Source organism: Pygoscelis adeliae, unplaced genomic scaffold (genome assembly GCF_000699105.1).
Source record: "Pygoscelis adeliae isolate BGI_AS28 unplaced genomic scaffold, ASM69910v1 Scaffold286, whole genome shotgun sequence".
NCBI lineage: Eukaryota > Metazoa > Chordata > Aves > Sphenisciformes > Spheniscidae > Pygoscelis > Pygoscelis adeliae.
In genome coordinates, this window is record NW_008825076.1 from 1,867,979 (window position 1) to 1,882,361 (window position 14,383).

Sequence of the window (14,383 nt, forward strand, 5' to 3'; positions counted from 1 at the left end):
ACCTAACAAAGCTATCATCGTAACCCATAATAGTTCCTAAAACATATATGTGCTTATTGCTTTTGTCCGTACATGCTGCATTCACTATTACGGATTACAGACGGAAGTACTGTACAGCTTGGACGGACAGACATTTACATTCAGGACTAACCAACAGCTTTTTTTTTACAATAGGAAGGAACAAAACGCAGCGGACTCGAGCAGCTCGGGGTCTTCCTCCCGCCTGTGTGCCTCCACTCCCGCGTCCCGTGTCTCAGCACGTCCCCGGACCTGCTGCATGCAGATCGTTACGCGCCCCGGCAGGTACTCAGAAATAGGTCAGGAAACGCTTATTCACAGAGTTATTTACAATTGAGTTTTACAGTAGAAACAGAGAACAACATAAAAGATTACCATCACAGTTATCACGGGACAGGTTGTGACTTGCTACAGGCGTGTAACAAATCACGGTCACGACAGGAGGCACAAATTAAAATAGTGCTTGGTTAAAGTGCTTGATTGTTACACTCTGCTATCCTACTCCAGCATCGCAACAACAACAACAGAAAGTCAACGTAAAGTGCTTTTCCCCCCCAAGATTAAAAACCAAAGACAAATTATTTCCTACACAGTTTGACATAACTTTATTGAAACAATAATGTTTTAAAAACCTAGGCTGGTGGCTGCTAGTTCTGTTCATTTAAAATGGTCAGATCTTTTTTTTTCTTTTTTTTTTTTTTTTTTTGTTTCGTTTAAAAATGACTGGATGTTATTAAAACGTCAGGCCTGATTCTCCTGTCTCTCGCAGCTGCTTCACGCCACAGCTTTGCAGGAGCCTCTCCTGCCCGACCTCCTTGCGAGAGAGAGCACAGCCAGGCCCGGGGCGGGTCGCTAACAAATCCCTCTTTTTGCATATTTATGTAACGCTTGCATATCTTTCACTGTGCCGCTCAGGCACAAAAAGCTTCAGACCGACCGGTTCCTCTCCTACGCCAAGGGCGAGACTTTGGCTGACACCTCAAGTCGGCGTGCGGGCGGGAAGGGGAGGCCCCGGGAGCCATCCCGGTACCCCCGGCACGTGCCGCAGGGGCCAGCCGCAGCATCAGCGCCGCCACCGCGCTTGGCCATCCCCGCGGGGCAGGGCAGCGAGCATCTCCCTTCCACGGAGGGGTAGGGCGAGAGCTGAGCTCTCCTTCCAGCCCTACGCTCCCCGGCACTGGGAAGGGGGTCTGGCTGCGATGCCTCCAGAGATTCCTGCTTCTGCATGGCTCCTTCACACCTTCCCAGCGTGGGCGGTGGGTCCCCTGTGGGCCATGTGCTGGCCCTGGGGCAGGTATCGATTTTTAGCAGAGGGTAAGTGCAAGTTTCACTATGTCCTAGGGGATGTTTGGAATTAGATACAAGTGGTGCAACTCACCCTGCTGATATTTCAAAAGAAAGCGTCAGGTCCTACAGGATATCGTATTGTTAAACACACACAGAGCATTTTAATAATTGGTTTCTCTAGATCGTTATTTGTTTTAAATGGTTTTCGCTTGGATTTTCCAATAATGCAAGTGTTCCCTGTTACCTTTAGACATAATATCCATCAGAGAAAGCTGTAGATGGGGAACAGCTGCCCTGAAGCAGTAAGCATTGTGTTTTTGATAGCTTTGTACCAACCCCAGCAATTTATTCCAGAGTTCAAATCTGGCTGCCTTGGCATCCTTTATGGAACTAATGCAAATCAGATGTTAATATTTCCAAAAGGAGCTCTAGCGTTCAAGGGGAATGGATGGATATTTGGTCACATTGGCTTCACTGGACAACATGAAAGGAGATCAATGTGTGATCATGATTTGCAATCCTTATTTTTGACTGATATGGGCAACGTCTTTAGAGTTGTTTCAGAGAAGGACATTTTCACAAACCCACACTGGACCTCCCCCAGACTTTTAGAAAGAGGTGGCTTGTTTCAGCCAAGTTCATGCCATGCAGAAGCTCTTTTTTTTGTGTTGACTGTAAAGACATTCCTTTAAACTTTCCGTAAGTTCTTTTGGAGCCCATCTCAGATGCTTTGATCATGTGTGTTAGCATGTCCTCCGCTGCCTGGTAATACGTGGACTTCTGGGGAAATGTGATTTTCTAGTCTGACAGTCTCCTGATTGCCCTGGGTTCTTCCAGTGATACCTTCCATAGAGTAAATGCAGTTTTGCCCTATCAGCTTAGGGGAGGTGGGTAAAGCAGCAGCTTCTAGATGGTTCTTCTCTGTTCTATAAACATTATCTTTTTGCTTTAGATAGCCACTGTTTGTAACATTATACTTGGGACTCACATTTCCGGGTGGACTTGAATCATAAAGCAGCTGACCTTCATCATCAGTGTCAGCATCTATGTATTTGTGTATACTGGCATCATGGAAGTTGAAAGCTATGGCTGTCTGCGTCTCTGGTGACTTTGGGGGTGTTCTCGCACTCGCAGTTGTGTAGATCGAGGCTTCTGGGCTCATGAGAGATCTGTCAGAGAGAAAGGAACTATCTGTGGCAGCAGCAGCAGCTCCCCTGCTCTTGAGAGGGTCTGGATATATTCTCAGTACATTTGATGCTGGTACTAATGTGCTGGTGTCCTCTTCCATGAAGTTGACTTTCAGAGATCTTAGTTTTAAAGGGTTACTGGCCTTTATGGAGCTTTTGGGACTTTCTATGAAAAAAGCAGAACGGTGGCTGCCTTCGGAGCTTGGGTTCATTTCCACAAATCTGGCACCGCTCCCCTCTGGCCTGCTCTGCTCCTGAATCACGTTAATGCCACCTTTGCAGGGAAGGGTAGCGAGTGGGCTGTGGGAAAACCTCACGGAGTCAGGGAACTCTGCCGCGCAACTTATGAAGCTGTCGATACTGGACATGCTCCTCATGTCAATGATCCCATCAGCACGAGTCGTTAGCAAGGGCACCATAGGGCCGGGAAGGGTTTCCATTTCTAGCTCTTCCTTTTGCTTTCCAGGTTGACTTGACTCTTTAGTATTAAGGTTTGGCTGGGACTGAGTCTTTGCCATTTTGTTATACATGTCCTCTAGCTGTTGGACGTTCAGGTGCTGGGGACTTGAAGACGACCTGGCTTTTTCTGGAGAACCTTGTTCCTTAGTTTCAAAAGATTTACTAGAGCTAGTTTCAGAGAGGGTTCTCTTGGTCCATTTCCATTTGCTGGGAGACAAATGATTGTCCTGAACTTTATCCTTTTTGGCTATGCTTTCTCCGTTCTTTTCAACCACAATGTCCATGAGTTCTATACTACGGGCAAACGCATCCTTCATGTTCATGGAAACAATACTGCCGTTCCTTTTTGCTCTTTCAAGAGCTTCCCTGCGCTTAATGGCTTTCTCCTGTCTCTTCTGCTCTTTGTAGAACTCAGAGAAGTTATTGACAATAATTGGGATGGGAAGAGCAATCACCAGCACTCCAGCAATGCAGCACAGTCCTCCTACTATTTTACCTAAAAGTGTTTTGGGGTAGATGTCTCCGTAGCCTACTGTTGTCATGGTGATTGTTGCCCACCAGAAAGAAGCTGGGATGCTCTTGAATTTTGTATCATCCTCGTCCTTTTCTGCAAAAAACACTAAACTGGAAAAGATCATAATGCCCATGGCCAAAAACAAGATGAGTAATCCAAGCTCATTGTAACTCCTCCTCAGTGTAAACCCCAAGGACTGTAAACCCGTTGAGTGCCGGGCGAGTTTTAGAATCCGGAGTATCCTCATAATCCGAAATATTTGGACCACTCGTCGTACATTTTGGAACTGAAGTACACTTTTATTGGATTCTGTGAGGAAGATAGTGACATAGTACGGTAAGATAGCTAGCAAATCAATAGCATTCAGCGGGCCTTTGAAAAACTTCCATTTCTTAGGCGAGGATAGGAACCGCAAGAGGTATTCCATTGTAAACCATGCAATGCACACTGCTTCCACATGGGCAAGTTGGGGATTATCTGTGGTCTGCCCAAATTCATCCACGCCTTGTAGTTCAGGAAGTGTGTTAAGGGACAAGGCAATTGTAGATAGTACAATAAACATGATGGAAATGATTGCCAAAATCTGGAAAGGAAAGAGAAAACAGTGAGTTCATCTCAGAGTATATTACGCTATCTATCATTGCCATTAACGCATGGCTGTATTTCCACTTACACATTTCAAGACTAATTTTGCTCTTAGTACACAGAAGTCAGATAACCAATGCATCCTGAGGTGATTTTACTTTGGAAGCTGCTTTAGTTATGTCAGATGCATAAAGGAGATGAAGCATCTACTTCAACTCCTGTGCCTTCATCTCTGTGTAGTCAAGGAACGCGTACCAAGCAGCTAGGATGCCAGGAGGGCTGTGAAGCAGTTCACAGCAGGAGCTTTTAATTAACTACTAATTAGGTGCCCAACAAAGCCCATCTGGACAACAGGCTCTGAAATCTAAGCAAGAAGGAATGCAATTGTGAATACAAGATTCGATCAGAGCAATGTCCTCCATTTAATGCACGGTTACATCTGTAATTTTTGGTGCCTATGGCTAATTACAGAGATGTGTGTACAATTCTACTACATATAAGCATACAAGTAATATACTCTTTTTAATGACTCATCTCTAATTTGAAACTTGACAGTTGTGAAATACATGAAAACTTTACCAAGCTTTCTAAAACATTTTGAGCTCTGCGCTACTCTGCATGCGACCAACTGGCCATCCTAGCTCCTCATCGCAACCAGGGGAAAGAGCAAACTCATCCAGGCAAACCAAACCGCACAACACTGAGACAGTCGCGGCAGGGCAGGTCCAACCGCTGGAGAGCTCATCCATTATCAGAAACCAGCTCTTGGGCTAAAGAGCGCAACGAGAGGAGGAGGGTCTGCAGTGAGCAGCCTCTCTAAAAACCCATGTAAATCTGATCAGATCCTGGGCCACCGACTATGTAGAGCTGGGAAGCGTGAAGTGCTAGATTAGTGTATTTGCAGCTTTCAGATGGTGTAGGCAGGCTGTCCTTCCATACCTGATTTAGATAGACATTAATGCTATACTTTCCAGTTTCCCTAATTACATCTTCTTTTAAAGTCATTTTAGGCAGGTTTTAGAGCTGACAGACAATTTAAGGAGTGTTTTTTCTACTAGCGAATTCTTTCTCTAGTTTGTTAATTGGGTGGGATTATAACTAGTTTCTTAGGTTACTGCCAAAATACAGCAATGATTTCAAAACACACATACATGTGACTAATGTTTTTTGTATTAATTTCAGTGTAAGTTGGTCCCTTAAGCTTGCTTTTCTTCCGCTTGATAGAAAAGCAGTATGAAATCAATTACAATGTATGTGCATGATGACTAGGTACACAATATTAAGCAATGAATTGTAAAACGTAAGACAAGAGGTCTGCATCACGAATTCCAAATCTGGCACACTCCTTCCTTGCCCATATAACTAGATCTTAGGTTTCCTCACAGTGACCTTTCTCAGCCAGTCTCACAATACCAGGATATCCACAGTTACCACCTCGGGCACTGGAGAAAGAAATTCTTGCAGGATTTCTCTTCAGTCAAGCTCAGCACAGACATCCAACAGTTGGGAAATATCAGACTTCTGAACATTTATCCCTAAACGGACAGTCACTACAGTGGAACAAGCCTTGCTGCTGTAGGAGAAACATGCAGATCCAATATGGTTCAGAAACACTGTGGTCTTCTCAAGAAGAGCCTCACTTCTTCTCCAAAGCTGAAGGGCAGAAATGGTCTACAAAGGCTGGAAGCTTCGCTTGAATTAAATTCATATAGCAAGCTTAAGCTATGGCTTTAGGAGAAAAGCCCATATACCTTCAAAAAAATCCAAATTTAAGGCAAGAGTTTCAATTTTGAAATTTTGATTTCAACAAGTGTTTTAAAATCCACTTGCTGTTAAGAAAATCCCTTCCAAATTAATGTAATAAAATCATTTACCTTTTAACTCGCTAAAATGTACTATATAACTTTGATTTGTACATGATACTGCAGACCTAATAACGTAATCTGAAGAATGAGATTTGACTAGAAATAAAAATTAGCTCCATTAAACACTCTGGTTTCATTGTCTAAATTGGATTAAATGGAAGAAGCGAATCGTGTAAATTCCTCGTAGTACCGGGAATTTTAGAAAAGCCTCACTTTCAGTTACTAAACTGTTACCAGGAAAAATGCTGGGTAAAGCATTTAAAAATGCTTTTTAAACAGGTTGCTTACAAGTATGTTTGTTGTTAGCTGTGCTGTGCACCCTCACAGTGCTAGTGAACCTTTCGCCTCCTCCTCGCTACCTTCCTCTTCCAGAAATTTGCTGCTGAAATACGAACAAACGCACAACAACTTGTGCAATGGGGGGTTTGCCTTGTTGGGAGACTTCTCAGGTCAATGATCCAAAGAAGCTGTGGGAAAGACTTGGGAGGTACAAAAACGTAGGAAGAACCATGGGATGAAGAGAAGCAGAGAGGGACGCAGGCAAAAGTGCTTGAACTGATGGCTTCAAACTCAAGAGAATGAAATGTAAGTCAAGTGTCTCATGGTGAAGTGGGGATAAATTTATACGTTAACTACTTCTGCATGGTTGTTTGTTTCAAAAGACCATCTCCTGAAGACCAGGTAATACTCCTGAGAAGCGGAAAGCCTGATTTGCTTTCCTAGAAGGCTCTTTTGGTGTTTTTGCTGTCATGTCTTTGTTTACAACCCAACATTTCTGAAGGTGTTTGGGATGTTTTCAATGGTAATTTCAAATTCTTTGCTTGGGTTTATCTCTGCCCACTCTACACAGAAGGGCCTATTTGTAGACTTAGATGTACCTAGTGTGTTTTATCTCCTTCACTTTCTGTGTAAATATTAACACTCCGTCTTTATTCAGTGGGTGGCATCCAGCGGCAGTAATTGGTGTCAAACCTTCTGTTTCCTTTGATATACCTTCCTGCTTTGAAGATCAAGGCAATGCCAGATGAACATAAGTTTGAAACCTAGGAGATCTGAGGGTAAAATTTGTTTTTGTTTTAGCAGATTTAGCCACGGAACTAAGCAATAAACAGAGAGAGACATTTATCATTTCTCCCGCAAGTTGCAGCAAGATGTCACCTGTGCTCCTAAGATACATATTTTCACCCTTATTGATCTACTGCAATCATACATCTTTGGGAATCTTGTCAGACTAAGAAAAACTTCTAAATGTGAATTGACTGCCCTCAGGTATTCAAAGCACTTTTCAGTTGGAAAGTACAAAAAACTGGGAGATGAAATATCTCCAGCAGGGTTTAGAGGATCCTTCTTGTTCTCTAAAGCATACCTTGTACTGGTAGCATCCACCATCCAACAAAAATCACCCAAGGAGCGGTTGTCCACAGAAAACTGGATCCAGCTGCTGCCGTCAGGCATTAGCACTGCATTCAGTGGCACAGGGCTCTATCCCCATTTATTTACAGTCTGGGATTTCAGATTAATAAAATCACAATCTGTCTGCCTAACAAGGTTTCCTATCTTGGCCATACTGAACCTCTAGCTTGGCAGCTTTCGTATTTTCCACTGTCAGTAATGAGAGACAGAAAGCTGAAGGAAAGACATTTATACCACCGAGAACGCCTGTGGAGATGCTCTGTGTGGCAGGCAGCCTTTTCATTTGATTCCTGGTCTTTCGTCCTTCCTTTCCTCTTTCAGGTTCACTTCTCTTTAACAAGAAAAGCCAATGGGACAAATTTGGACTTAAGCAGGACCGATCCCTCTGCAGTGAATGAGACTCCAGCTGCTTAGGTACACGGTCACTGGAAAAAAGTGCCTGTTGTCCCTGCTCCAGAGCACTGACCCAAAACCTTGCTGCCGAGTCAGCTGCTAACTGCTGCTTGAAATGGAAGCAAGCATGGGGAGAGGGCCTCCTGCTGCAGCACTAGTTTTCATGACTCATTAAAAAACATACAACATGGCCTTGTGCCGGTGAAAAGTTTTGGGCTGGCAATCAAAGAGCCGAGGTTGAACAGGCTCAAGCATAGAAAGGTCCCTAGAGTGCAGGCTTGGACTTGCAGAAGGAACAGGGGTGGGAAAGTTAAGCATCGGGGGCCTGTTAGATTTTGTGAGTGCTGCTGAAATGTGCATATTCCTAGATATGAAGCTAGCTGCACCGCCTCCTAGGTCTTGCTTCTGGCTTATCTGGCATATGCTGACTTGTTATGGGGGCTGGGGAAGGCACCTCCAATATCACTGCAGGCACATCCAGAGCTTCTGAGTTGGATGCCCCATGTCTGCAGTAGGTCCTATAAAACGCATAGCTAAAATGGAAAAGCTTGCAGCCTAAAATTTGGAGGCATAGGGAAAAGATTTGGAGGCACAAAAGAGTGAAATGACTGGCCTGAGGAAAGGCCACGTCAGTGGCAGAGGCAGGTGAGGAAAACCACGTGCCTCTGGTGCCACATCCATGAGAGCCATTCTCCACTGTCCTCACACGGGGTCTGTCAGAGCTAATGACAGGAGCCCTGACAGACCAGGTCTTACAGGTCAGGTGTCCACAACAGAGCATCACAGACACTCTTTAAACTGCTCATAAATCTGATAGGGTTTAAGAATAGTTTTTCCATGCACAATTTTCAGACCGTTTCCTCCAACAGCTTGCGTGAGAGAAGCTGTGTAGTTCCTTTCCTCTTTGCTTCTTGCATTTCACCTGTAGCAACACACCATAAATTGTAAAATTCCCCATCGGGTACTTTTCTAAGTATCTTGCGGAGTCTATTGGATGGACTCCTAATGACAGCACTGGCTTGTAGTGCAAGTCTTAGTATGTATGGGCAGGATTCCAGAAAAAACTTCCCCTCCACTAAATTGACTGTTTCACAAAGATTTTTATTGAATGAATCTCTGGATTGCTGTTATGGTTCCTTTGTGAGAGCTAAATAACCCAAGGACAGGCAGGGCAAGGTTTTGAATGAATTTAAAGCAGTTTCCTTGAAGTGATTAGCATGATTGTACATACATGCTGGTTATTACACATGCAAATGAGACAAGCAAGGTGATTATGTGAGTAAGTGTAGCGAGTTTGTGTGCAACTGCTGCTTCCTGAGGCAGGATGGATGTGCCATGCTTGCAAGCCATTAATCCCCACCTCCTCCAAAATCCCCCCAAAAACTAGGCAGGCAACCTCTACCACACACCTTTCAGGAGATATCCACCTGCACTGGGCCTGATCCTGCTTGCTGGGTCAGAGTGGCCCCAGGGATTCATCCTTTGTATTGGCAAGGTCTGTGCTCATCCCTGGGGGGAAGAGGGCTCCTGCAAAGAAGCCAGTCTGTTCAGAAATTTCCCGTCTCTCTCTTGAGCTTGTGGTAGCAGAAGTTTGTGGGCAGCAAAGTTGTGCATGCCACCCCCCCAGACAGCACAGAGTGGGGTAAGTTTTAGGCAGCAGGGACTAACCCAACATTTAGGTTTGGTGATATTTATTGCTTGATTATCTGTTCTTTGCACTGCTAAAGACCCTAACTAAGGTCAAGACATAAGACCGGAGACTTTCAAGGCCATTAAAAGTAATGAGAATTGGCTGTCAAAATCCCATAGATGGCTCTAAAATCTCAGTGTAAGCATCTGAGATCTATCTGCTCGTGGCAACATGCCCTATACTTTTTCTGTCTTCATACTCAGTAATGAAGCTGATATAGCAAGAAGGGGTGGTGTGTGGGAGAGAGTAGGAGGGTGTTTGAATATAGATTCAATATTCTTGGAAATACGATGAGGAAATTGTTATGTAATCAAGAAGTTCAATAATGGTTTTGTCTAATGTGCTTTTTTAGCTCCATCAAGGCCTGCAGAATAAACTTGGCATCAGGACCAGGTTTCATTCATATGCTCCATTTACCAAGGGGTTTTTCTTGCAGCTCCCCTACTTCCCCAAGCAAACAATATATTTTGAGTATATTGAGACTGTCCAGCTCCATCCTGCCATGCCTATGCCAGCCTCTGTCTCCCCAGGCTCTGAGAAACAGAGAGCACAGTGTATTTTAAGCGATATCCCACGTGCTGCACAGTGCAGAAACAGATGGAGAGTTCCTTAATCTCCTCCCCGCTTCGTTCTGCGAGGGAGTAATGTCTCCTACTCATGGCAGCTATGCATGTCTATGGTATTTATTGACAGGGACTTGTTTTAGGAAACATCTCTTCACTAGAAAATGCCTATTTATTCATAAACTGAAACAGTTTGCAGAACATGGTCACTTCTGATGTCATGATTCTGACCATTGGGCTTGCAGGATGTTTTTTCTAGAAAATACTAAGTCCATAAAGAAAAGTAACACTTGCTTCTTGGATCAGGACAAGAAGTTGAGGCCAAACTTGGGGATAGGGTCACAAGGGAAATACAGATAACCTTTAATCTGCTTTTTCATGTGGAAGGGTGTTAAGATGCAATGTGTGACCTTGAATCTCCAAAACCCTTAAGTCCCACTGATTTCTGTGGAGTATAAACCCATGCTTGAGAGTTTTCCCTGTTCTGGCACTTTCCATGCCACTTCTGCATCCTGCCCCAGGGGGGTCCTTGAGACCCATTTGCACCAGGAGATCTGCGCTCTGGAGGGGTAGGACCCTGCACACACCAGCTCACTCACGTCCCTGCAGTGCCCCCAGTGACTGTGTCCACAGTCTCTGAGAGTGCAAACTCCTATGCTTTTCTGTAAGCATTACTGCGTAGTATAAAATCCATAAAAACAAAACCAAGATAAAACCATTTATATTTTGCTTTGGAAATATCCGAGATCTTAATTTTGACGTTGCCTGCAAAAGCCCAGATTGAATAATGGTTAATTAGTTGATGTCAGTTATAGTTGTAATAATTTTGTCTGTTGAGAGAGTAAGTCTACTTGGTTTAAAAGGGGATACAATACTTCTGCCGATTATATGTCAATGCTTCATTTGCCTACAGGCACCCAGAGAGCTGCAGCTACAACTGCTGCTGACTAAGCTAGAGTGGGCAGAAAAGTAGCCTTCAGGCACGGCTGCCTGTAAATTCCTTAATGCTGTTAAGAACATGTTTAGTTGTCAGAGAGCTATCAAGCCCCATTAAATGATAAATAGTGTCAGTCTTCCTTCTGAGCAAAGCCCAGATGCAAATGGTGTGCTGGAGAAGAAAATGATAAATGAATGAAAATACTGAAAAGGCAAACTTCAAAGGCATACACTGCCTTTAGACATCAGTGCAGTGAAAGTGCTCAAGAGAGGATGAGAGGGGAGCGTCTGTCCTATTTCTGCTGCTGCTAGCATGGGGAAAATCAAAAAAGAAAACAAACACATGGCACACGGAAGCTCAAGTTTCCCATTTTTCTCTTGGCCTTGCCTTCTGCCCAGGAAGACTGCAACCACAGCAAGCAACAGTCCTGCAAGATGTCCAGCTCTGACAGCACCAGACAGACCCAAACCGTACGCGTGTCCTCCCTGCACGTCTGTGCAGACAAACCTTACTGCCATCCTCAAGCTGTGGCAGCATGCTCTGCTTAGGCCTTGCACATCAGAAGGTGATATATGCTCCCAGGGAGGGCTCTGGCCATGCCAGCAGCTGCTCTCCCCAGCTCCCTGCCAGCCTGACCCGGAGGTCTCCTTTGCGAGCGCTCCTACCATCACCCTTCCCAGCCCTCTTGCCCAACCCACTACGTCTTCATCTTCGTCACACGTTCCCACCCTTTGTGCCCTGCAAAATGCTGGTCTTGGAGCACAGAAGTGGGGAATGGCAGTGCAGTATAGCACAGCCTGGTCTTTCCCTGAAAGGCAACTGAAGAGGCAGATCCTAATGGTGAAACACCTACCCACAACGCACAGAACATCCCACCTGCTCTTCAACCCTCTGCACCACAGCAAGTTATTAGCTGTTATCGGGGTCAGGCTCCAGACCACCTACCCAGACAAAACCCTCCCTCCAGCTTGGTGCTCCCCTTTCAGGTACATCTCCCATTCCTGTTATCTTGTATTCAATGTTTTGGATTCAGAAAAATAAAACAAAAAAAAAAAAAAGAATGCCTTAAGCCTCAGCACCGGTGAACGCCCGGGAACTGCTCTTCAAGATGCTTTTGTGATTTTACCCTGCACCAGGGAGAGACAATGCTCGTGATCAAATCCCACTGTCCCAAGCAGTCTGCTCAGCCTCAGACACTATTTACAGGGGATGCTGAGCTTAAAGTGTTGGTTTTTGCTGGAAAAGTTGTGGGAGGGTTTTTTTTTTTAATGGTTAAATTCGATCAGAAATGTGCCAAGATAGCATGAAATCAACTAAATGTAATTAAGCAAAAACTATTAGCTTGATTGCTAAACCAGTCTTCCTCTCATGAATATGCATGAGAATAATTGATATTAATTCTTTTCAAATCTGAGGCACATTAGTCCTGCATATTATAGTGTGGAATTTTTTGGAAGACTAAACCAATTCCACTGCCGCTTTCTCACCAAAAAGTATAATTAGTTTTGCTGCAGGGAGATTTATCTAGTCATTGATACCATACTGGGTTGCCACATAGCGAGGAAATGAGAACAGAGCTCAAGTGATGTTTTGTCTGCAAAAATGGTGACCTGTTTAACATTTCTTCCAGAAATGTGTTAGGAGAAGTGGCAAATTCAGTTACCAGCATCAGCCACACTGATGACATTATGAATAGACAGGGATGCCTGCCGGAACAGTAAATCCCTACAGATAGAAAGGCAGTGGCACTGTCCTCTACCTGTTTAATATGTTTGACGCTAGCACGGCCCTGCTACCTGAGTGCCTGAGCATTTCAGGAGGCTGTTCCTAAGGGCTGACTAGCTTATCGGGACTGCTGCACCTGGGCTCCTTCTGCAGGTCATGGGAGGTTTCTCCAGCAGGTCTGAGAGGGTTTTTTTTCCATTCACACTTGGAACAAGGGCACAAAATTTATGCTGAGGCACTTTCGCTGCCTCACGAGCTGGGGGTGATGTACTCCTTTAGGGAGACAAATCCTCTTGTACCATGGGTGCAGCCTCTGCCCGGGCTGCACAGCCCCAGAGTTTGCCCATGCACTTACAGCCTGATGTAAGAGGAGCTTTGGTGGCATGTCTTGCACTGATAAGAAAGCCTTGGGCTCACACAAGGGATTACAGCTGTTAATTGTTTATTCCTTGCAAGTAGCCTGCAAAGAAATTGAATATTATCACCCCCCTTTTCGCAATAGAAACATATGAAGCCCGCAGGTGGTGGGAAACATCTCTGCAGGATCCCTCCGCGCTCTCAGCACCTTCCTAGTTCTTAGTCCTTTATTCTGCTAAAACCTCTTGTTTTCCCGATCAGCTTCTCTGCTCTCCATCATGCCTGCACATATCTTCGTGTTTGGCAAGGCAGATGTTGTATCAGACAGAAGGGCTTTGATGCAGGGACATGTCCACACACGGGTCCACCCCTCCCAAGCCTGGGTTCCCAAGGCTTTTTTCTAACTACAGCAGAGCACAGAGCCCTTGATGAGGGCTTCAGCACAAAGTGAATGAAGTGTTTTGATCTCAAGCACAGATGGTTCTTCCCTTTGTAAGCACTAAACACTGGATTAGATATCACATATTTAATAAATAGTAACAACTGTATACAAACCGTGTACAAAAGCAGCTAAAAGCTAATCCTTGGCAATTAATCATTCATATTAGTATGAGGTCGTAGTAAGTAGAGACAGTAGATACAGAATCTGTTTGAATGCAAAAGACAAGGCAGCTATACAGCATTTCAACAAGAGAGTTTAATCTCAGCTCAGTAAGACAATTTTGATACATTCTAGCTATAAATATAGAGGATGAAACTGAAGTGTGGAGATGTATACTTCGTTGTTTGTTGGGGTATTTTGGTTTTGGGAGGGTTTTTTTGTTTTGATTTTTTTTTTTAAACTCTCTCTTGAGCTCAGAAAAGCTCAAATTCTTTGAAGTGTCAGCTGGCAATCTGGGAACACTCACTCCCATGCTCACTGGCTTCTGGACATGGACTTCCCAAACCACAAGAAATAAACACCTACTCCAGATAGCTCTTGGCTTTCTGATAGCTTTGAAATCTCTTACGATAGCCTCTCCTACGTTACTGCATCCCAGCATGCTCCCAACAGACACTGCTCAGGCAGGCCAGCAGTGAGATACACATCACACAGCGTAGTCCCTTCCTTCTCTCATCCTCTCCTCAGCACAGACCTCTGAGATCACCTCGCTACTGTCACCCTCCCAGGGTGGTCACAAGCAGCAGAGACGTGCTTATGCTACCGTGGTACCTGAGAAGTACATTTACAACAAGAACTTACTTTTTCTTTACCACACCTTTTGCAATATTCAGGGAACTGCAGAAAACCAGAGCTGAATGGAAAGAAGAAAAAAAAAAAGGGGGGGGGGGGGGGAAGAAAAAGGAAAAAACAAGCCACTGTCCATTTGGACAGGGAGCAGGGCTAGTT

At 44.5% G+C, this 14,383-nt stretch overlaps 1 protein-coding gene across 1 annotated transcript in view; it reads right to left on the minus strand.

Annotated features, from left to right (window-relative positions):
- Positions 1-2,026: 2,026 nt before the first annotated feature.
- The window catches only part of KCNB1 (potassium voltage-gated channel, Shab-related subfamily, member 1), a 125,748-nt gene continuing 113,391 nt past the window's right edge, over positions 2,027-14,383 (minus strand). The window contains exon 2 of the mRNA XM_009326744.1: positions 2,027-4,048. Coding sequence (XP_009325019.1) covers positions 2,027-4,048 — 2,022 coding nt within the window. The remainder of the gene's footprint in view (positions 4,049-14,383) is intronic.